The 24,349-nt window shown below is 38.2% G+C and overlaps 1 protein-coding gene across 1 annotated transcript in view; it reads left to right on the top strand.

Annotated features, from left to right (window-relative positions):
• cblb (Cbl proto-oncogene B, E3 ubiquitin protein ligase) overlaps window positions 1-24,349 on the top strand; it is a 64,559-nt gene that overhangs the window by 19,151 nt on the left and 21,059 nt on the right. Inside the window, exons 4-6 of the mRNA XM_079600763.1 lie at window positions 13,994-14,140; window positions 20,416-20,572; window positions 22,797-22,918. Of these exons, the coding sequence (XP_079456889.1) occupies window positions 13,994-14,140; window positions 20,416-20,572; window positions 22,797-22,918 (426 nt within the window). The remainder of the gene's footprint in view (window positions 1-13,993; window positions 14,141-20,415; window positions 20,573-22,796; window positions 22,919-24,349) is intronic.

Below are 24,349 nucleotides of genomic sequence, written 5' to 3'. Positions count from 1 at the left end.
AGTTTTGGGCTGAGCTTGTGACTCAGTGCTGGTCTGTGATCAGTGTAGGCTGACACCTACACACTCACCAAACTGTGCACAGAGATCTTGGTGTGACTCTAGTCTCCATGGTTCAGGTCCAGCTAGAATGAGCTCAAATCGAAAAGTTTGAATATGGAACTTGATATCCAAATGCAAACATTTCTCATTAAATTCCAGATTTTTCCAGACATTACATCATTTCGAAAGAAGTCGAATAGTTAGTTCAAATGATCCATGTTGAATGATGTGTGTAATTCAAATCAGTTGAAGAAAAGACTGTATATGTCTTGTATGACTCTTTAAACAATTTTACCTCATTGAAAAATTTACTATTACCATTTTTTTCTTGGCATATGGGGCGACATATAGATGGAATGTTCCTCACATTAAGCAAAAATGAGTTACAAAATAATTTATATAATTTCTTTTAACTTTACACTTAGATTGGATGGGTTGGGGACAAGTTTGTAAGAAATTAATACTTTTATTCAGCAAAGATGCATTCAAATTAGTCTACTCACAAAAATATGCAGCAGCACAACTGTTTTAAATGTTTATGACAATAAGAAATGTTTCTTGAGCACCAAATCTGCATATTAGAATGATTTCTGAAGGACCATTGTGTGTGTGCGTAGGCTATATAGCATTTTCAAAATGTGAAATAAAAATAATGTTTTTTTTATTTTTATATTGCAAATGAGGCTCTGGGTGTTTGGTGAAATGGCACATTTAGTACTGATATGATGATATGAAATAAAAAATGTCAAAAAGGTTAGGTAACCCTAACTCTAACCAAAAAATATTTCTTCTGGGTAAACATAGCAAGATGTTTTCACACCTGGTGTCTAAAGACGTATGCACTCCCACACACAATTTAAGCGGATCACATGACCTGTCAGGACTCATACACTCACAGCACAATACGAGCGTAGTGGTACTAGTAGTCTGACACGCAGACACAGTGCTGTTTTGTTTGAGTTTGAGCGCAGCACAGGACAAACAGTCTGAACTGTTCTACACCATAATCTTCTGCTGTCATCACACGGGCCATGCGGGACGTGTAGCTCTGTGTGTGTGTATACAGTGCTCGGTGTTAATTCCTGTTCCTGTTTGTGCATGAATACTTGACCATGTTTTGTGAAGGTGTTCATGTATTTGTGTTCTCAGTTCTTAGTAGTTCGAGTGAAGTGTGAAAGAGCTTACATTTATACATTAATATTTTAACTTCGCTGTATCCTCTTTTACTCTCTGTAACCAGTGTCTTTACCACAAACAAACAAGACTACCATGTGCTGATTCCATTGCCCAAATATTTTTTTGATAATTAATATTTGTGTACACACACACACACACACACACACACACACACACACACACACACACACACACACACCCTTGATAAATAAACATATTAATTTCTCTCTTTTTTTTATCTTACCACAAATGTTTGAACGGTATCATTGTTTTGTTTTCACAAAAAATGATAAGCTGCAAAAACTGTTTTTAACATTGATAATATTATACAATACATGTTTCTTGAGCAGCAAATCAGCATATTATAATGAATTTGTATTTTACAGACAAAAGAGTGCATACTCATGTAGGCTACACATTTCTAACCACCATCTGACAGACCGAGAGAGAAACATTATCTTTGAACCAATCAGAGGTGATAGAATCCTTCTAAAATCTATCAATCTATTAGCTCAGAGAGAGCTGATGGTGAGGAGCCAATCAGAGAGCTCCAATTGTGATGGCTGGCCGATGCACGTATGCATGCACACATGCGCGCACACACACACACACACTTCAAGCCTGATGGCAGTTTATTAGATAAACTAATCAATGAAAAACCCCATTCTGCTGCTAATTGGCATTAAATTAGCTTTGCACAGTCCATCGCTATATGTTTTGGACAAATATTATGTTACGATATGGAAAAATAGCATGCTAAGTTGATTATGGTTTGTTAGATAATATTCTGCTGAAAGTGGATTTGAATCAATGCGTCAATGTGGTGGGAATGTTGAAATTGATTTCTGTGCTGCACATCTCTCTTGCTCTTTCACACTCACTATCTTTTTTCCCTTTCGTGCTTTCATTCTTTCTCTCTTTAATGAATCAGTGTGTTGTTATACATACAGAGGTCAAAAATAGTGCAACTTTGGCACAAAAAAAAAAAGAATACAAGCTTTTCTGCAGTTTTGAAGGAATATTTACCAAACAATTCATAATCACTTGAAGGCTAAATTGTTTTATTTTGTATAATACAGCAATATATACATGTGTTTGTGTGTGTGTGTGTGTGTATATATATATATATATATACATACATACATACATACATACATACATACATACATACATTACATACATACATACATACATACATACATACATACATACATGCATACATACATACATACATACATACATACATACATACACACGACGTGTGTGTGATATTATAAATAAGTAAATATTTGATATTGTGATATTAAGTGTACTTTGTAGCAGTCAGGGTCATTGAAATGATATGCACGTGGGCTGCTTGCCCAGCTCAACAAATGTATTATTTGTAACACTGAAGGCTGAAAGCGAGGGAGTAGATTGAGGTACAAAACAAAGAGATGAGGGGGTGTGCAGGATGTGGTATGAGCATATCAAGAAGGTTTGATTGGCAGGGTGGGGTTAGGGGGATTTCTGCTGGGGACAAGCCCCATCTGCGCACACCAACCCCCTTTTTCATTTCCTCAGGCACATGTGTCCTCCCTTTCCCTCGGGACAGACCTTAACCAGGCTGTGGTCTGATGAGACAGAAGTGTCCCCAGTCTTTGTTTTGATTGGCATGAGGCAGTGTTCTTCAGACATTTGCACACACACAGAGTCCCAGCAGCTTAGCCCTCTGAAACGGAGACAGAAAAGCCTGGAATTAATATTCTTATACCCCCAACTTCAAAGAGAATTTTTTTCTCTTAGATTCCATCTTTGAGTCTGTGTTTATTTGCAGGTTGAAGATGAGAGAATCTTCTGCATATAGAGAGGGCTAATGGTGGACTGTGTTAATGCTGTATTTTTTATTTTCCAGGGTTTATTTTTCAGTTGGCAAAATAAAAGAAATAACATTGCAATTTATGCACTAACAGTGTTTTTAGAAGAAGTAAACAGCTGATCCTCTTTGGTATTTTTAGGCAAGTCAGAATTTGTTACTCACATTGTGAAACACACTATATAAATAAATATCACATAACAATAACTTAAAGAGCTGTAAATGTTCAAGCTCATTACAATATTATTTTGGGACTTTTATTTCTTATATTATTAGGAGCTCAGGTTTCACAACCATTTTGGATGTTACATTTAAGTTGATGAAGCTTAGGGCTATGTGTTGTTTGATACATGCTTACCGGTACATTGTTAAATATTGTGCTTTTATAAATTTGTTAAAGTTTGGTTTATTATAGATGTACTTTTTATTATTTTGGGCTTTATCATTAACAAAAATGTTAATGAAAATTACAACTTTAAGTAGCCTAGTCATTAATTTGAGTCCATTTTACTTATTGTGAATTTAAAAATAATGTGTAGATTTAGTAAGGCGAATTTGACATACAAATCAACGAATATGACATCATAAAGTATTGACTAAATTTAAAGCAAAAAAAGACTACAGAAAACTAGAATTCAACACTGACTGTGGATTAGTGTCATCCATTCTTCATCCCTGTGTTCAGGAGTTCCCCAAGGCTCCGTACTCGGCCCATCTAAACGGATTCCTTTAAGGCATTAAACTTGACCTTTTAATTACACATATCACGCCCAAAATTCCTGCATGGTTGACCATGCTGATGTGCACCGCTCTCCTTTAGTCTCTTTTCTCGTAATCGTACTGATTGTCATGTAATTCGAGCTTGCACTTTGCATCTCAACTGCTGTGAGCGGCAGGGAATGCCTGCTGTCTCTGAGGACTCATTATAGAAGGATAATGAGATTGAGATTGCTCTTTTATAGAAATTGTTTTGCCCCACAATTTTATGTTTATAAGATTGCGGGTAATATCCTGCATGCAGTCGCTATTATCTCTGGCATGTAGTCTTTTTTTCAAAGATCATTTGTGGCGGCGTACGTGGAATTAGTCATTTTAGCATAAAGAGAGGGAGGACTTGCTAATGAGCGCATGAAATATTCTGGCCACATGAATTTGTGTTTAGCAGCATTTGCATGTTAATGATTTAGCCCTAAGCAGAGACACACATTAGCATTTAATTATTTGAATATCTTTCATTAGATTGCATAAGCTGCGAATCTGTTTACATTGAACTTCTTTAATAAAACATGCATTGCCTCATATGAAATGAATAAAGCTCTGTTGCCTTTTGTAAAAGCTCTGTGTATTTCAAATCGCAAAGCTCTTACTGTATCAGAGAAACTGCAGCACTTCAAACAGGATATTCTTAGGCGGGAGAAACGGAGATAAAATGAAGAGAATAAAACTTTAAGATGAGATTAAGTGCGTCTCATAACTTCTAACTGATCGTGTCTGTCGGAAGCCCTCAGCAGGTCTTAGAAGTTTCTTCTTGTCTGTTCTTTTCTGTCAGCGTTTGCCTTTTTTGTGAGTCATGGTGGTTTCTTTTTAAGGTTGAGAGATGTTTGTTTACTGTTTTCTTCGCACCTCAGCCAGACTGTAAAAACTCATTCTGTTGTTGATGTGCATAGAGGTGGTCAACGCACTTTTAAATGCAGGGATGAATAAATGTCCATGTTTTGAGGAAGCAAACAAAAAAATTCTGAACAAAAACTAAATTGGAGAATAAAAATACCATCCAATCACAATTCATTATTCAATTATCTTGAATTTAGTGAAGGCAGGATATTCGGAGGAGATCAAGTCAGACGCGAGGATGTCAAAGAAACGTGTGTGCACTTTTAATGAGGATCTTCAAAAAGAGTTTATCAAGTTATTATATGCAGTAAGTTGTGAAAAAAAGAACTCACTATGGTATCTCGCTAAATGACACACAGGCTCAGCGAGACCTGAATGGTCACAGACACAGTTGTCAAAATGCCTATCATGTGAAGTATCTTACGTAAATACAGTTGGTTAGGACTTGAACATAAACTTAAACGTAAACAGCTTGGTGAAAACCGGATATGTGTCAGTACCGTCCATCCCATCCTGTATTCCAACATGATAATTCTGGTCACGCTAATCTAGCGATACAATACGTATCACAATACAGAGGTTATGTTACGCTATATTGAGATACTTTAAGCAAGGCTTTATATTGCGATTATTATTATTTATTTATTTTCTAGGAAGATGATCTAACTTTAGAAAAACTGTCATGAAGCACACACCACCATTTGCATAAAACCTGAGAAAAAAGTTTATTCTTTGATCAGAACAGTGGGATCTGCATTTGTGTGAGTCTCTGTTGCTTCCACATTCATAGCGCTAATTTTTGTGCAATCTGAGTATCTGACTAAAGGATAAATATTAAAGTACTTGCAGGATTCTTTAGGTAAATAAAAAAAAGCAAGATCGAACAAGCTGTTTTATAATTCTAACTGAAACCGACATTGACACACATTTTTTCATGTTTAATTAGAGTAATTAGCTTGTGAAGTGGATTTACTTATTGTAGAGTTAATGAAAGTTATCATTGTAATGTTTGAAGTGGATGTCATAACCTAATGTCTACTGTACCCTAGACCGGGATGATTAAAAAAATGAATTCATAAGTCCGTGAGATCTTACCTACATGCTGTAGAAATACAAACCAGAAGACAGAACACAACGAGCACAGAGTTGAAAAGGGGCGGGGCTACATAAGGTCTATATAAAGTGGTATATAAATAAACGTGACTTGACTGAAACCTATTCACATTGCTATGTTCAGATGCTTTCTTAACTGATGTTTTCTCAACGCTGTTATTTTTGTTGTGTGTTTATTTTGTTATTGAGAGCACATATTTACATATTCATCTTAAATGGATCACCAGCATGGATTGTGCCGGGATGTTAAGTGTGCTCTAAAAAAAAAAAAAAAATTATTTTATTTGAGGGATCATGTCTGTTTAGCACAAACTTTTAGTTAAGTGTTGCGGTTCCTGTTTTCACATTTTCTTTGTCGCTTGTCTTAATGCCCAAACCATTCATTAAAATAGTTGAACAATACAATTACTGGAATCCCATCAGTTTTTCATGAATGTGTTCAAAGCTGTGGAGTTGGAGTGGATTAGTGTGTATGTTTGTTTGTGTGTGTGCGTGTGTGTGTGAGAAAGCGAGAGAAGCGAGAGGGGGTTGTGGAAGCATTGATTTAGTCATAAAACAGGCTTGTGATGTCCCCCCCCCCCATATGCTAGTCTCTCCTTCATGTATCCTCCACCATATCCCTCATTACAGACACTAGAAGACCACTTCAAGGTTCAGCTGTTTAGAGGAAGAACAGACAGCCGTACTTGGCTAATGGACGGGCTTGTTTGTCAGTTCTTCTGCAAAATTATTGTTGATGGTTTTAATAATTCATAGTGATTTGTGTATGGGTGTTGCCAGTAATGTGTTTGCATGTGTGTGTGTGGCAGATTGGCCTGCAGCAGGAGGCCCTGATAGATATCTGATATTTTCTCCTGCTCTGAGGGGTCCTGCCGCTATTACCATACTCAATCTCGCGCTCAGGATGGTCCTGCTGTGGAGCAGTCTGCCAGGTGTTTTATTGATGATCATTGCTGGCCTGATGGGCCGTGCTTTTGCAAGGAACTTTCAGATAAAAGCAGAACAGAGAGGAAGAGATTGAGTGAATTTAACACAAATTACCATTCATTGGTCTTCTAAAACGCATGCTTTTTGGCACTCTGGATTTAAAATTGCTGTATTGTAAGTAAACCAGCAGCAACATTTAGTTTTTCAACAAAATGAAAACAGTTTGTTTTTCTTTTTAATTGTAACAGACAGTAATGGGTCTAAATAAGTCTGACTTCTTCCCACTCCGTTTCGAGCAATTGATTGATTTATGTTGTTAAAGTAAGGTGAATTTACCCTGTTGTATAGATGGAATCAAATGCTTCTTTATTGCCTTTGTTATATTTTACTATATTACTCAAAATAAAATTTAATTTCAACATACAGTGACGTACTTGTAAAGACCGGAAATGACTGTCAGTGAGATCGCCAGAATCAAAATAACACCGCCTGTAGCAGTCAGTGGAAAGGTCAAAGTCATGTAGTATTTTTTTGTATTTTACATCTGTGTTTTTTGTTGTTGTTTTATTGTATTATGCCCAGATTGCACACAGCCTAGGCTAAATTTTGAGCCAACTTAACCAACTTGAGGCAATATTGAAACATGCTATCCTAAAATGTCTATGGTTTCTCTCTTCTGTATGTAGCATTAGAAATCCAATTCAATTGGAAAGTCATATTCAGTTGAGGGTATCCGATTTGACAATACATATTATAATTAAGATATGACAGAAATAGTAAGAGTAATGCGCTATTTGGAATTCAGCCTCTGTGTGGCATGTAGCATTGAAGTCTGATTCGTTCTCAGTCTTTTTGTAGCAAAATATTAGTAATGTGCTGCTAAGTCAGGAAGCCTATATGCTGCTGTTCATCATTGTGTTTTAAACTGATTTACATTAATGCATTTGGCAGACGCTTTTATCCAAACATTTCAATCCATTTCAACACATTTACATTCTTATCAGTTCTTGCTTTCCCTAATCAAACCCATTAACTTGGCATTGCAAGTGCCAATGCTCTACTGTATGTATATGTATATATATATACAGATTTATATATAAGTTAAGATGTATTTCATGTGGATTTAGTATACATTTATTAATGTCATTGTATTGTTTTTGTACTTTTTCTTTTTGGAAAAAATAATTAAATAAATAAAACTTAAATGAGTGTTCCCATCACTGCTATTAACTAGTAAGTACAAGTGCTCATTCTGCAGTGAATTTGGAAAGTTCTTCCGCATTTCGAATACATTTCATCCACTACGTTCTGTGCTCTGACTGACAGCTGACGTAATGACAATATTTATGGAGGAGGGTGTGTGCTGCCTAATGTAGGTCAACAAAAAGTGAAAGACAGTAGCAAGCAGCGCTGATTCCTACAGGTGTCAGGAAGCCTAAGAGAATGTCACGCCGGCCGTTAGACATGACAGGTGCTTCCATGTGCCTCTGAACCACACACGTCTTGTAGGGCATCATGTGCACCTTGCTTGAGGTGTTTGCAGGGTTGTGTGTTTTGCAGATTGAGGTTGAGCTATATTTCTTTAGTTTTTACAACACTATAGTGGCCATGACACTCACAGATTGACCCTGCTCTACATGTATGGATGTTTATTTGATATATTTACATTACCATTCAAAATTTTGACTGGGCTGGTTGGAGGTCTCTGTCTCTCTTTCTTTCTCTCTTTCTTTCTCTCTTTCTTTCTCTCTTTCTCTCTCTCTCTCTCTCTCTCTCTCTCTCTCGCTCTCGCTCTCGCTCTCGCTCTCGCTCTCGCTCTCGCTCTCGCTCTCGCTCTCGCTCTCGCTCTCGCTCTCGCTCTCTCTCGCGGTTGCTTTCTCTTAATGGTCAGGCTGTTAATCAAATCAATGCCTGGTCTCTGCTTTGCCATCACATGTGCAAGTAATAGTTCAACTCTGAAACTACCTTTATGGCCCTGCACTTGACACTCCCTGATGAGGACCTTTAAACCCGACTGCAATGAAGTACTTTACACAATCACACTTCATTAACACTAACGGCACAGACCTGATGTTTTTAGTTTTTTTTTTTTTTTAATGAGGTGACGATTGTGTGTTGATGTAGCTTTGTAATCAAATATGTTGAAGAAAATTTATTTTTGTGGCATTTCTCTTGTAATCCAGTGGCATAGGAGCATAATAATAGGAGTTGGCACATGGTTCATTTTGCTAACTGCCAGTAACGTGTGAGTATTGACTGACTTTCCTCACAGAGGTCAATTCCTGCTAGGCTACGCCTACGGTGACCTTATAGCGTGACATTGGGTACGAGTTCTGAGCTGGTCAGATTGGCTCTTAAAGACCTGTAAACACACTTCACGTTTTAATTTCTCTAATACGAAGCAGCCAAAACGCAGCAAATGGAAACTTGCAACCCTCATCGGACCACTCAACAGCTGCCACGTGGCACCATCATGAACTGTGTGTGTTTCAGTGTGTATGGGGTGTGGTTACTAGAGGTTTCGACTGAAAATCCAGACAGATTGCTTGAACGTAATTGAAGGCTGAAAATATAGGCTCTCCAGAGTAATTTCACAGTTTTTCCTCTCCTCTCCAGATGAGCTCCAACACCGGCACTCTACCATTATCTACAATTACCATTAAATCATCTATGTTCAAATACCACACTGTCATCCTCCGTCTCCCAATAATATATGATGTTTTATGGGTTTTCATTCAGAAAGGCAGGAGTCATCCGGGCCACAGAACACACACAGGAAGCACTGAGGGTTTGGAGAGTTCACAGAGATGATGGTAGGAAGTCTGACTCTCTGGTTTGGCCACTTAGGCAGCAGTGTCTTGAAACAGCGGGAATAGCATGCCTTATGCAATAACTAAGCTGAATGCATTGAGCAAGGTCGAAATGATTAGGCTTTCCACTGCCTTTAGACCAGTCACTTATGTGTGCTTATGTGAGACAAGAGTCACCCTTTCTCTTTCTTTCCATTCAACAGACAGATGTGCAGTCTATTCTGTTAGTGGCTCAGGCGAGCATCACTATTATTATTCAGTATGGTTAGTCATTCTACACTACGGACGTAACTGACTCCTCATATAATTTGGCTTGTTTAGGGAAAATGTGTGTTATTACTTTTCTAAGCGATCATCAGACATATTATTTTTACCTGGCAGAGGATAAATCCTATAGATTGCATTGAAGGTGCCAAATCATGTCTAGACACCAGAATATTATAGAGACTTGATAGACTCTTTTGACTTGGACCAATTAGAAGTCAACTACTGTAGCAACCATGGTAGCACTTTATTTTACAGTCCTGTTTTGCATGTACATACTGTATACTTATTGTAGTATTACAATAACTAGGTACTAGTCCTGAACATACCCCAAAATCTAATCTTAACCCATACAGTTACCTTATATTATTTAGTACTTTCTTGGCATGTACACTATAAGTACATTGAAAGTGCACGTACTATAAAATAAAGTGCAACCGCAACAATCCATAACACCCTAGTAAATAAATAGGAACCACCCAAAACACCTTAGCAATGACCTAGCAACCACCCAGAACACCTAAGACCTAGCATCCACACAGACTATCCAGACCACTTAGGAACCACCCTAGCAACCATCTAGAAACTCCTGGCAACCACTAATCAATGCACTGGCAACCATTACCATCAACCTATAGCTTCTTGGTGGTGTCTAGTTGCATCTGATCCTAGAACTAAGGAGAAATCACAAATATAAAGAGAAACAGGCTCAAATAATATCCTTTGTTCTTTCAGACATTTCCATACATGTATTTTTCCCTTGTAGCTGTTTTGTAAATGACTTGCAAAGTAGTTTTGCATATCCCAGATTAAGCTCCAGCCATATCCTGCTGAGCTGTGGTGTTGCGTGAGGTAGCCATGTGTCCTATGAAGTAATGGCTCTGTTCAAGCTCCCCCCGCTCCTCTCGATAAGAGGTGAGGCACATAAAAAACCCTCATCCACCCCAGCAGCGCAGAGGGAATTAGCATACGTTAGTTGCCTGTGGGCCGGGATTATTGTTCTGTCTTAAATTCAATTTCTCTTACCTCAGGACAAGCCTCTGTACTAGGATTAGCTCTCTCTGTGCATCCGTCACTCATGTGTCCTCAAAGGTGTACTGTCTTCTCCCTGGCTTTGTGGTTAGCGTGTGACATGTTATCAGTCTGTACCGCATGGATTGGGTTTAAATGATTCACGGACATGGCTGGGAACTGGTGTGTGTCAGAGGTGTTGAAGCTTAAATGATCGTTGTGTGTGAACTCAACAGTCAGCACATGGGCATCTCTAGGATTCATCCGTGTAATGGTGTCACTCTCTGAGTGTTATAGATATTGAAATATTATAATGTAGTTCTCCAATTTCCTGTGATAGTTTTGAAGACAGCAAGTCTGACCATGTTTGATGTAGGATGGATGTTGTTTGCTGGTAATGGAAATGTCGTGATGTTAAAGATTAGAGATGCATGTAAATGTTCTACAGACATGTGATCAGATGAATTTGACTACTCAAATAGATAATCTGTTGAGTCTGATCAAATGACTCCTATGAGCCAGTTTAAGTGAATCAACAATGACTATTTTTCGTAACTATTGGTGAAGCTTAAATCTGTATCATTACTAACTTGCTCTTTATTTGACAATGTGTAGTAAGAAAAATATATTTGCAACAGTAAATAAATGATAAACAAACATTACATAATAATACATTGCTTTACATTATATTGTGAGCTGTACATTGCCTTGTGAAGTCAGCAATTATATTCAGCTTTGTTTGACCAACTTGCAGTTCAGAAAGGTATTCTGAGATTATGCTTGTCATTATACATGTATGCGGCAGCGCTCACAGTACTGTTCCAAGATTTGGGTTTATAAGATGTTTTAAATGTTTTTGAAAGTCTTTTATGTATTTATTTGGCATTTATTTGATCAAAAATACAGCAAAGACGTTCTTCAGGATCAATTTATTTCGGCCTTGTGAAGAAAAGTATTACTTTCTTTATATATATAAATAAAATAAAAAAAACTTACAAACCCCAAACATTTGAATGGTAGTGTGTGTGTGTATATTATTTTTATTATCAAAAAAGCAAGCCCAGTCGGTCTGTGTCAGTTGAGCTTGCCTTTCTCCAGACTGACACTGAATATATATGAACCCCTCAGCAGTTTCAGTATTACTGCATTAAATGGGGCGATAAAATGAGTGACTCACCATATTGAAAACTTGAAGACTTGGAGTTATTAACTGAACTGAAGTTTATGGAGAGAAATGTTCTCTGGTGGGTTCATCAGAGACTTATAAAGAAATAAAAGGATCCCCTCGGCTAAGTTAGGCTGAAAAGAGTTTTATTGCAGTATCTAAAGCAAATATCATTGAGAACTAAGTAAGTCCCCCCCCAAACCAGTTCACCGTAAATCCCCCCCTGTAGCTGCTTCTAAAGATTTCCTTGGTCATGTCAATCACTGTACTGATTGCCTACACCAAACAGTGATCCCTAAACCTACCTGTCACTGTAACCTTAACCAATGAAATTAGCTGCAGGGTGGGATTTCTGCTCAACTGGTTTGGGGGGGTGATTCTGAAGTATTTGACCCACAGTTTCATCTGCCAATTTCTCCCCTCTCTCGCCGGTTCTGCATCGCTGCTAACGTGCTAATTGCTTTGTAACAGCTATGTTTTGACAGGAAGCTACGCTAATGTAGCACACTAATTAATGGGTCTCTATATACAGCCAGATTTAGACAAGAAATGCAAATGCGAAATAGGGTCTGATGCCGACGAAATTGTTTGCACCGACTGAGACGGCTGGGGCGAATTTCGACAATGCTCCTGAGAGTTCCAGGTGCCCAATTGCAGCTTTAGAAAATAGCACTGTGAATCCTGAAAGTTTGTGTGTGTTTGTTGTGCCTCAGAGGGGCTAGTTATCTACCGCTTGCAGCCCGGTTCCTCTCGACCTCCCTCGGGCTGAGTGGCCCCACGTAATTGAGTGCCACCTGAAAGGTTGTTCTGAAAGGTGGGTTATCTGCCCGCTCTAATCCCACAGGAGGACGGCACAGGGAGAGGAAGGGGACAAGCCCCTGAGGGCTGGAGTCCCTTTCTGCCAGCCACAAGGCAATATGGGAAAAGTCACTTAGGGACACACCTTTGAAAATATTAATGACTTGTGGTGCCTAGAGATGGTGTAACTAATTATATTTGTTTGCATGTCTACAGGACTGTTTTATAAATGAGTCTGTAGACACGAAGTAAAGATGCTCAAGGTTAACATAACACTTGGGAAAAGTACTAGTACACGTTTTAAACTAAAGCAAAGGATATTTCATGTACTCGTGCATTTGAATTATGAAAGAGTGGCATAATAAATGGAATTCAATTATTTGAGCCTTCTTGTGAAGTTTAAAAATGTAAACAATTCCATAGAAATATTCAATCAAAAAAACAATTAGTTTGAGAGTCAGACATTTTTGTCTGCATCCCACTTATGCATATATATATACACACACAATGGGGAAAAAAAACAACAATGATGCAAAATAAAATTAATGATTCATCAATGATTGCATTATATTCATACATATACAGAATCATTTATATGAATAAGGAATTTAACATTTAATTAAAAAAAAAAATTATAGAGAAAATGTATTGGATTTTTTACCTTTTTATATTTTAAGAGTAAAATATGTATTATTATTATTATTATCCATTTTATAATAATAGTGATAGAATAATAGAATAGAATATTTTACTTATAAAAAGTAAAAATCCAAAATTATCTATATTAAAACTTCTTATATATTTGTATATATATGTAAAAAGTCTGATTTGTAAAGTAATTGTATAGTCACAAAATTGTTTTGTTTTTGTCGAAACACTTAAGTTTGAAGAAGAAAAAAATCTTCAGAATTCAGAAATCTGTTTTTTGACTACACTCCTCTGTAGACAGTCATGATCATCTTGCAGTGTTCAGCTGCTACAGAAGCAGATCATCTCTGTTCTGTTGGCCGGAGCCCATGAGTGTTTGTTTTCTGGTGTGGCCAACATGCCCTTCAGACTGCGTGCATCAGATTGCACTGTATCCTTGCGCTGTTTGAATGGAGACGTGTGCGGCACATTAACTTCCAGACAAGCTCAAGGACAAGGAACTGGCTGAGAGAATGCTGAGAGTCCACTTTCCTCTGTATGTGTTTCTCTAACCTGTGCTTTGTTCTCTTGCAGACGGAACCTTACCAAGCTCTCGCTGATCTTCAGTCACATGTTGGCCGAGATTAAAGCCATCTTTCCAGGTGGACAGTTCCAAGGAGACACATTCCGTATTACCAAGGCAGACGCCGCCGAATTTTGGAGAAGGTCTTTTGGCGAAAAGTAAGTTTGAGTAGTTTTCTTCTCATTTCCAGCCAAATCAGATGCGATCTTTCCAGTCTTTCACTAGAGCTCCAATCAATTAAAACTCTTTGTCATGGAGAAAGGCTTTTTCTCTCCTCCATTTAGCAGCGAGTAAGTGGGGTGAACTGTCTGGTCATGTGCTGGAGTGCTGTTCTTGAGTCAGCCCTGTGATTTAGCATACATCTGCACACTAAACCAGACACAATGATGCCTTTCCTAACTGCTCTAGTCGGCGTTTGTGAGGTGAAGGTCACTGGTTAGCTGATTTTTTTTACTTCTAATAGATAGCAATAAGGGTCTTCAGTCTCTGTCTTAATTCTGGAATATGAGTTTTCTCAGACTCCTTGACCAGCCTGGGCTTGTTTGCTGGAAAGAGTTTCAATTTGCTGTACTTCCAGCGTATAGATAGTGGAGATAACATTGTGGCAGTTAGTCGATAAGTAAGATTGGCTAGTTCAGGAGCTTTCAAACTGGGATACGGGCAGGTGGTCCACGGAAAATATTAATAACTAAAAATAATCATTTTTATTGTGTTCAATAGTGCTATAATTGCATATAATTTGACTAATTTGGAGATCAGTGTGTTGCTGTGCACTTTGTTGCAGTAAGACATTTCCATTTAATTTTGATTATTTAAGTTTGTTTGAGGAGTTATTCTTTGACTGTAATTTTAATTGCTTCTCCTGATATAGGAGAAAAAAAAATTAAATAAAAATTTGGTTTAAAGCTGATTTCCATTCCAAGCACACCTCTCTCTCTCAAAAAAATCTGAGCGCAGATCTCTCTAGATCTTTAAGAGGTGTCATCCATTTGCAATGTTTAATTCATTTGCAATTTCTGTGGCTGCTGCATATCTTATCTTCTGTTTAATCCAGCAAATCGGAGGGTTAAAAGAAGAGTAAATGTATGCACGGATACACAGACTTTGCCAGGGGCGGAAAGGCCTCGTAATGGGGCAGGTGTGATTAGCTATCCCAAAGAGGAAGAGCAAGAGAAGGGGAGAGAGAAAGAGAGATTGAGGGATGGGAAAAGACCGGAGCAGTCTCTAGTGTGTATCTTGTTACTGCTCTGATATATTATAGATTATTATAAAGGTCTACTTCCCGCTCTGTACAGAGGAAGTGTGCATGAGTCATTGATACGAGAAACAGAGCGGCCTTCCTTTAGCTCTTCTATCTCTGTTTCTCTCTCTCTGCATGGAAATAGAAAGCTCAGCATCCTTATACCATCAATCCAGTGAGCAGTAGAGCTCAGATTTGTAGCTTGCAGAGTTCCAGTTGCTACACAGCGAATCTATATAAGCATGTCTGTGCATGTTTTTGTAAATTGAGACAAGATAAATGATTTTGTTTAACATAGCAGTTTCTAAAAGTCTTGGTGGAAAATCTTGGTTTGAGGATTTTGAGAAGTTGGAATGAATAAAGCCCCTTTCACACAAAGAATCCAGAAAATACACGGATAAAGTGACCCGGCATTTGACCCGGGTTCGTTTGATTTTGGTTCATTCACACCGCCAGTGATTTTCCGGAATCAGAGAGTGCGTTCACACATAACCTGTAAAAATCCCATAAAGACACGTGACATCAATGTGACATGTAATGTCTCAGCAGCGTCTTAAGTTTGCTTATGAGCTGCGATTTCTCTCTCGAGAAACCACGCTTGCATTTCTTTCTCTGATTCGGCGAACTGGCGAACGAACCCGGCTTCAGCGTCATCACTACGACACGGCATTGATTACGGCTTTTGTTCATTCGGCACAACACCGGCATCAATCCCGGGTCGTGTTTGCGTTCACACAGAAGGCGTTCTGGCAATTTCCCGGGATTCAGATTTCTAGGTTTGCAGTCAAATAAGTAAATCAGTGACAATGATCAAGTGAACTCTTTGTCAGATGTTCTTGCTTCAAGTTATATACAAACTTGCAAAGTTCAGTTAATCTTTTCACTTGGCTAAATTATTAATTTGTAATAAATTGGTTTATATCTTAGTGACAAATAAGACTGTCCACATGGAAAAATATATATTTTTAAACTACCGGTCAAAGTCTGGGGTCAGTAGTTTTTTTGTTTTTTTTTGTTTTTTGGGGATAGAAATTAATGCTTTTATTCTGCAAGGACAAAAGTGACAGTTAAGGCATTTGTAATGTTACAAAAGATTTCCATTTCAAATAAATGCTGTCCTTTTGAACACTTTATTCATCATAGAATCCTGAAAAAAATGCATCATTGTTTCCACAAAAATATTAGAGAAATGTTTCCTGAGCACCAAATCAGCATATTAAAATGATTTCTGAAGGATCAGGTGACACTAAACTAAAGACTGTATTTTTGTTCAAATAAATGCAGCTTTGCTGAGCATAAGAGACTCTCTCTCTCTCTCTCTCTCTCTCTCTCTCTCTCTCTCTCTCTCTCTCTCTCTCTCTCTCTCTCTCTCTCTCTCTCTCTCTCTCTCTCTCTCTCTCTCTCTCTCTCTCTCTCTCTCTCTCTCTCTCTCTCTCTCTCTCTCTCTCTCTCACTCACTCACTCACAATTTTTCACTGTTTTACACATTGTGAGAGACTGAAATCTCTTTTTGTCTTATTGGAAACTTTGTTTTCTTCTGTCAATGAGAGGTTTACATTGTCGGTGTATATTTTTGGTTTTGAATATTGTAAAAAAAAGAAGAGGAAAGGACTGTTGTTAAACTTCATTTTAGGACAAGCAAAAATGGCTACATATGTTAGTAGAAGATATAAGGTTCTTTATGATTCAAATTGTGTAGTTGAATTGTGTTTCAAAAGGCTTATAAAAGCAAGAGTAAGGCATGATTTTATTTTTTATTTATCTATGAAGAATGTGGAAAAGTTTGAAGACATTTGGAGTGTAGAAAAATTGCTGTGTTTGGTTGATAATGATGTGTTGTCTTTTGCCGAGATTATGGGATAATCTAATGAAGGTTTTTGTAATGGTTTTGTAGAATATTGTATTTAATAAACGTGTTATAAAAAAAAAAAAAAATTCTCTCTCTCTCTCTCTCTCTCTCTCTCTCTCTCTCTCTCTCTCGATAATGGAATATAATGCTTTTACTCAGAGTAACCATAGAGAATGGAATATATGTGAAGTTACCTCCTCCTCTCTCTCGAACACTGTTCTCAGATCAGTTTCAGTTCTGTCTTCAGAAAGGTCTAGCATAGACTACGATGTACAGACTAACCCAGAGCAGATGCATTGTGGGCATTTGATATGCAGATGATATAATGAGGGGAAAAAAGAGAGGCAGCACTGTTTCCTCATTATCAGTTCATATAAATGTCCTGCTGTTTGGCTGACTGACGGGTCGAGGAGAGATTTGTTTTCAAGCTAATTTTTCTTATTAAACTCCCTTCTGTCCACCGAGACTCAAATCCGTTTAAAACTCCCGTTTGAATGCGGTAAGTGGCCACGGGCCAATAGGAGCACAGTTTCCAGTGGCAACACTGAAGGCCACCGACTGAGCTGCCTGTTTTCTGTCTTACTCTGGCGGCAGCTGTTTAGTGAATTAAAATAATGCACTCGCTGATTTTACCCTGATAGCACAGGGATTATCACACAACCGAATCGCCACAGAGCAGGCACTCTGATTCAGAATTTTACCCAATTTGTTTCTTTTAACGCACAACATGGCTTTGCCGAGGCTTTTTGATGCCTTTAAATGGATGCAGAAATCTGCCTCGTGACCTGTCTCGCTCTGGCTCTCCAGTCTCCACCCCTTCACTCATTTATTTATTGGCATGATGCAATTATGTGCGTCTCTATACCTGTCCTGGATCAGTAATTGGCAAGGACAGGGTCCTTAATGAGCTTCCTTTTATGTCGTCCACTGAGAGATGCCCTCAGACCATTTAAAAAGTCTTCCTTAATTAAGAGGTCAGCTATTCTAATACATGTAATTAAACTAGATCTCGTCGTTCTTCACAGAACCAAGCTCAGCTCTCCCCTCCAGCTACTTGATGTGCATCAGTGACAGTTTAAGGGGGATTATGCTCAGAAAAAATACTTGTAACGCTCCATATGGGATATGTATGGTATTTATGAGCCAAGCTTTTATTTCTCTACCCTCCAGTAAACCCACCAGATTGATTCATTGTTTTCTTCACCGCACTGACCGGCGTTTAGCAAGTGTGTCAGAGGCCAGAGTGAGTTTCCTTATTCCTGGCGATGCATCAGCATTTTTGTGTTGTTTCACTGTGGCTGCTGATTAATACATATATGCAAAACACAGTTCTGCTCTGTAAAAGTTCCACGCTAAACTGCAGTTTAATCATGCTGAAGATGCATAATGCGCAGAACTCATGACGTGATGGAAATGAGTTTGAATGCTGAGATCATAAAGCTTATGGAAATCAACATACAAGTGACTCATAGTTGTCTCTACATTTAGTTAAACTTAGGACATTTTACAATGAACAAATTGAACAGCACATTTGAAGCGTCTCTCCATGCTCACCAAAGCGGCATTTATGATTGAAATAGAGTAAAAACTGTAATCAGAATCACATCTTCCAGTGAGTCATATAGGCAGGGGATTTTTTTTTATATCGTATTAATAATTAATTGAATAACTTTTTGAAGAGCAATAGAAGTCAAGAAGATGTTGTCATTTAGATTGGTTAGCCATGTGTGTAAAAAAGGTTTCTGTACGTGTTGAGACTTAGCCAGCAGGCCAGTGCCCTCTCTAATAAGAATGTTTCCTCATTAACCTGTTGGTCTGTCTGATTCAGTGTGGATCTTTCATGCCATTGTCTCTTTATTGACCTGATTAACAGGGTCTGATCCTCAATCCAGTATAGCTGTTTTAATCCATAACAAGTTTCACTTCCTGACACACTCAGGCTACTTGCAAAACCGGAAAGTTTCTGGTTTTGGTCCGCAATCAGCAGGCGTCGCAGGAATGATGGGTAAATGCTCTCTCAGGGTGGCTGACACTGTCAGATTGTCAAAATAATGAGCAGTAGATCCTCTGGTTATTAGTTTGACGAGTTTGTTTTCTTCTTACCTGAAGGAATATGATGTGCCATTAGCCTGAAGTGATTTTTTTTTCTTTTGTTAATCAAGAAAAGCGAACGGGTTTAAGACACAACTTTGCTTATTTTTCTCCTTCTGAGTGTGTGTTTGTGTCTGAAAGTGTCTACTGGTCAATTTGTGTCGGTCAGTGTTTATGAAACCGTTCTTAAGAGAAGTCGAAGTGATGTGTGGGTGGCACTTTTCTCCACATGCTCTGCTGTTCACCTCACAACCTCCATTTTGTGTCTTTCATAGACCACCAGGGAAATGCATACAACATGTTTACAGAACGTGAATAAGAGTTTACAGTCATAGACACACGGAGATAAGACTTGCGTTCTTAGTCATTCTGGCAAATGTGTTTTTTTAAAGGGGTAATGAATTGAGAAATCAAGCTTTTGACATAGGCTACTGTATAAGACGTCATCATACTATACGAATATCCTGTAAGTTTCAGAACTGAAAACTTTCTTGTTAGTTCCAAAGCGGCTTTTATTGAAACCAAGGTCTGAAAATGGCTCCTTTTGGAAGGTACCAATTTATGACATCTTACACCTCTGCAGAAGAAATCAACATGTACTTCTTCATCATGCTTATTTATTTTCAACTATGTGAATGTCTCGGTAGAGCATTATTTGTTTGTTCAGTACATTTTACTGTGGATTCTTTGGTAAATAAGTCGCATTTTGGTCTAGGCTTTGCAAACAGTAATTCCTGATTCTATCAACTTTCTATTTTTGTTTCTCTTAGTTTGTTTCTCAGAGGGTTGAAATCAGGCTAGACAATGTCCTTTTAGTACTAAATAATTTTTTATGTAAAAACATACTATAAGTGCATGTATACAAACATTATAAGTGCCCTTCTGGAAATATTTTAAATTAAAAAATGCAGTTCATTGCCCCTTTAAAGAGTGAGTATTCTCTAATGTGTTGGATTTGTACACTCATTTTACAAGTTTGAGGAACCATTAGAATTTCAGCTAACCCATGGAATCTCAGTGTAATATGTTATTACATTTTATGCTTTAACATGTCAGAGCAACACGCTCATGGCAACCACTCACATTTTTGTTAGAAATATCTAGTACTTGAATGTTTTCACAGGCCAGGGATTGAAGGATTTGAAGTTTGATTCAGTTCATGTGTTTATAGCCCAAAGCAACTGGATGCATTTCGAGAAGGATTTACACAAGTCTAATCCCAGTGTGCATTTTTGTGTTTCGTGTGGTTCCAGGACAATAGTGTCATGGAAAATGTTCCGGCAGTGCCTTCACGACGTGCATCCCATCAGCTCCGGGTTGGAGGCCATGGCTCTGAAATCTACCATCGACCTCACCTGCAATGACTATATCTCTGTCTTTGAGTTCGACATCTTCACTCGTCTTTTCCAGGTAACCCCTGAACCCCTCAAATCCCCAAATCTCACCTAAAACCAAGTTTCTCACCACGACAAACACGTTAGATCTGCAGATAAGCTAGCGTGTAAATGTCAACTACTCTCTGAAAACAGCTAATCGTGATAACGAAAGCAATACAGAAGGAACACCCTTGTTTTTATCTCTCTCCAGCGTGGGTTGATCTACTCATTCTGTGGAGAAACCTTGTACATGGATGTCTCACAGATAACCACGTTCAAATTGAAAACATCAAACACGTCTCAATGTTTTGTAGTCATTAGTCTCCGCGTGCTGATGGAAAATAGTGCTAACACTGGGGATCACCTCTGCAAATGAGTGTAGAGTGGGAGGTTTGTTTTACACAGAGGAATCCCTTAGAAAAACACACCTCATCTTTAACCACAACACACACATGCTTACAAACCAGTGTTTGCACAAGCCTTATTACGTGTCAGTTGCAAAACACCCACTTTTATTTCTACCTACTCAAGCCTGCAAGCTACATAAAAATGCTAAAATTCTCATAAATGTGTTGGAAGGACCCACATCATTTCATTAGCGTGGATTTGTTTATGTGTGTGAGTCAATCAGTGAGCAAAATGGAGTTTATATCTCATGCCGTGCTTCTGATCGTCATGTGACCTTCCCCCGGCTGAATCACCACACACGACCCCCGCTACCTTACAGCCAAAGCCAACAAAACTACACCCAGCTCATTTGAACATCCAAACGTCTCTTTCGTAGCTCTTCTTCCGATTTTTGGAAATTGCTTGAGTCTTGATTGGTTCAGTCGGCTTGTATGGGGAAAAAGGAAACAGAACAAACTTTTCTGTTTTACCGCATATTCACAGTATCAAGAGTCCCAGCTGCTTTTCATTTAGTTCTGACATGTCAAGATGAGTTTATTTAAGAATGCACAAAGAAACAAAGTATTGGACCTATAAGTCAGCCTTAAAAAATGTCTAAATATCATTTCATTGCATTATTGATCAGGGGTTATGAAACTGCAGTCCAGGGGCCATAAAGGGATACTGGGGTGTAAATTGATACTGGTAGATCTACAGAAATGTGTAATTCAATGTCTTTAGGGCTGTCAAAGTGAACATTTTAACTTAATATATCCATGTGTATAAATACCAATAAAGCAATATTTATATTAAAATATATTTAATATGTTTAACACTATCATAATATGCTGCTTTGGAATAATACTTTACAAATAAATCTGAATTAAATTGAAAATCTTCCTGTTTACCGGTATGCAAAATTCATACATATAAAATGACCTGTGATTTGGGGAAAAAGTAAGTAAAAAACGTAAATATATAATATTTTATAAATATACCTTTTGTACAGTGAGTATATCAAAGCTATTTTTAATGTAAGAAAATTGTCATTAAATTATACAAATCTCACACAGTATAAACAGGTCTATACATGAAAAAGAACCAGGGGATCATCATATTTGTGAGTCCTTAGCATTAAACCCCCTGCATTAGATAATACAATTCAAGCCAAACAGCATATGCAAGCAAATTATGGTTGATCTTTTCTCAGAACTAACTTCACTTTTCTTTAGATTTTTAATGGATCAGTTCACTTCCCCATTACCATAATGCGTGAATTATAAATAACCTTTTACTTCCAGATAGTGTCCAGATACTTTTTTCTATATTTTGAACAGCATATATTGTAGGTTATAATTTAGCACACTTCCTTTTTGTTAAATATTTAGTCAAAAAATTGTAACCCCCAGTAAAATATGTAATTTTACTGTGACTGACTATTTGGTGTCCAAATGCTTCAGTCATAATTTTGGACCGCATATTTATTATTTTAGAATTTAAAACACTTTTTGTTAAATGTTTAGTTTGTGTTTGTGCCGAGTTTCTATTAATGTAAATGCCACTAAATTAGATTTAGATGCAAATCTGATTGACTGATTAGATGGGACAGTCATACATTTTTAACCGTGACTTCAGTGTTCAAACACTTTTTTAAGTTGTTGTATGTGCAGCTACAAGGGAAAATAACCAGTTTAGTTGGTTTGTTAAAGCCATCTTGATTTAACTGTCTGGGAGGTCAGTGATGGTAAAAATAAAACGAATGCTGGCACATTCCAGTTTGGCTTCTGTTTTCTGAGCTATTTGAAGTGTCACGGATTATGGTCTTCCTAAACCCACTACCTCTATCTCTAATACTTTTCTCTTCCCTGTAGCCATGGGGCTCAATCCTGAGGAACTGGAACTTCCTGGCAGTCACGCACCCAGGCTACATGGCCTTCCTGACGTACGATGAAGTGAAGGCCCGTCTGCAGAAGTACATCAACAAACCTGGCAGGTACAGACAAGTCTGCGTGTGTGTGTGTGTAACTGGATGTCTGTAATAGACATACCATCTGCTGCTTGGTGTGCCGGGCCAGCCAGCTGTTTTTCTCCAGTCTGGCAGACGACCCCGCTTGCATGGGGAAAGTGGGCGAGGCGGAGATGTTAGCTTATTACAGGAGTCTCTTTGTCTGTGCTTATGCTCTCGCCGACTCATGTCAGCACTGCTTCTAGGATCTAGGATCAATATAATCTGGAAATACACTCATGACCTTTGCATTGGTAACCCAGATTGTACCATACCAGTACGCCAAGTGTGGCGGACTGTGCCACAGGGAGACAGCGGTAGTTAAATCCAGTCTGTTTGGATTAGCTGATTAGAGAAACAGCATTGCATCAGTGCTGAAACAACTCTGAGGTCCAGAGCCAGACGGCAGGCACGATTACACACTGGTTAGAGTCGTTTAACGCAACAGCAAGATAATAGCGAGGCCATAAAATAAGAAACTTTATGGGGAAGGACTCCCCCTGTTTGAATTTCACCAGGAAGATGGGCCTTTTTAAATGGCTGATGTGGGTTGAAGAGATGTGGCTAAACAAACAGACGGAAGTCGAGGACGGTGGGTGGTCGAGCTGAACTGTATGCAAATACCAATCTACTGAAGAGGAGCAGCAGCTGTGTGTGTGCGGATAGAGAAGGTCTTGGCGGCACCCAAGGGGACTATATGCGTTTCACGCTGAGTTTCTACCCGTAACAGTCACCTGGCAAAATCAAGCTTTTGACACGCTGGATGTTATATTTTTATCAGGGCAGTGTGACACGAGAGGCAGGGTTCATTAGTGCGGAAACACACACTCTCTGCCTCAGTAGTCACAGCAGCTCAGAGCGTTTTATGATCTGTGTGTGATGACTCTGAGGGTATTGGTGACTTAGCTTGATTCCTCTGACAATCATTTCCCAGTTTTTCCTCTGGTCATTCACATTGAGTCTGTGCTCTCGGCCTACCAGGACGACCTGTATCTGCCCAGTGCCACAGTGCAGAATAACCAGCTGTAGGAAGTTAAATTACCTCCAGAAACAAACACTAATGGCTGCAAGTCCATTTTTGAAGAAAGCCCTTGTCACATGAAAGTAAATGATGACTGAGCCAAAATGACAAAAAAATTACCTTTTTTTTTTAAAGTGGCTCTCTGAACTTAACTTTGTGCGATAATGTTTGATTCATGAACAAATGGTTCTTTTTAATGAATTGTTTGATCCATTTTTACAGAACCAGCCCGAATTATGTGTTTATGAACAAAATGTTTTCACTCAGTTCTTTTTAATGAATTACTTGATCCAGTTTGTCATATAGACCACTTACATTATACTTTAACAGATATTTTTATTGACCCTCATTTACTCACCCTCATGTCGTTCACAAATGAAGATACTTTTGTCATTGCA

This window comes from Phoxinus phoxinus, assembly GCF_949152265.1.
Source record: "Phoxinus phoxinus genome assembly, chromosome: 23".
Lineage (NCBI taxonomy): Eukaryota > Metazoa > Chordata > Actinopteri > Cypriniformes > Leuciscidae > Phoxinus > Phoxinus phoxinus.
The sequence above is the reverse complement of the archived record's forward strand: the minus strand, read 5'-3'. Positions and strand labels throughout refer to the sequence as shown.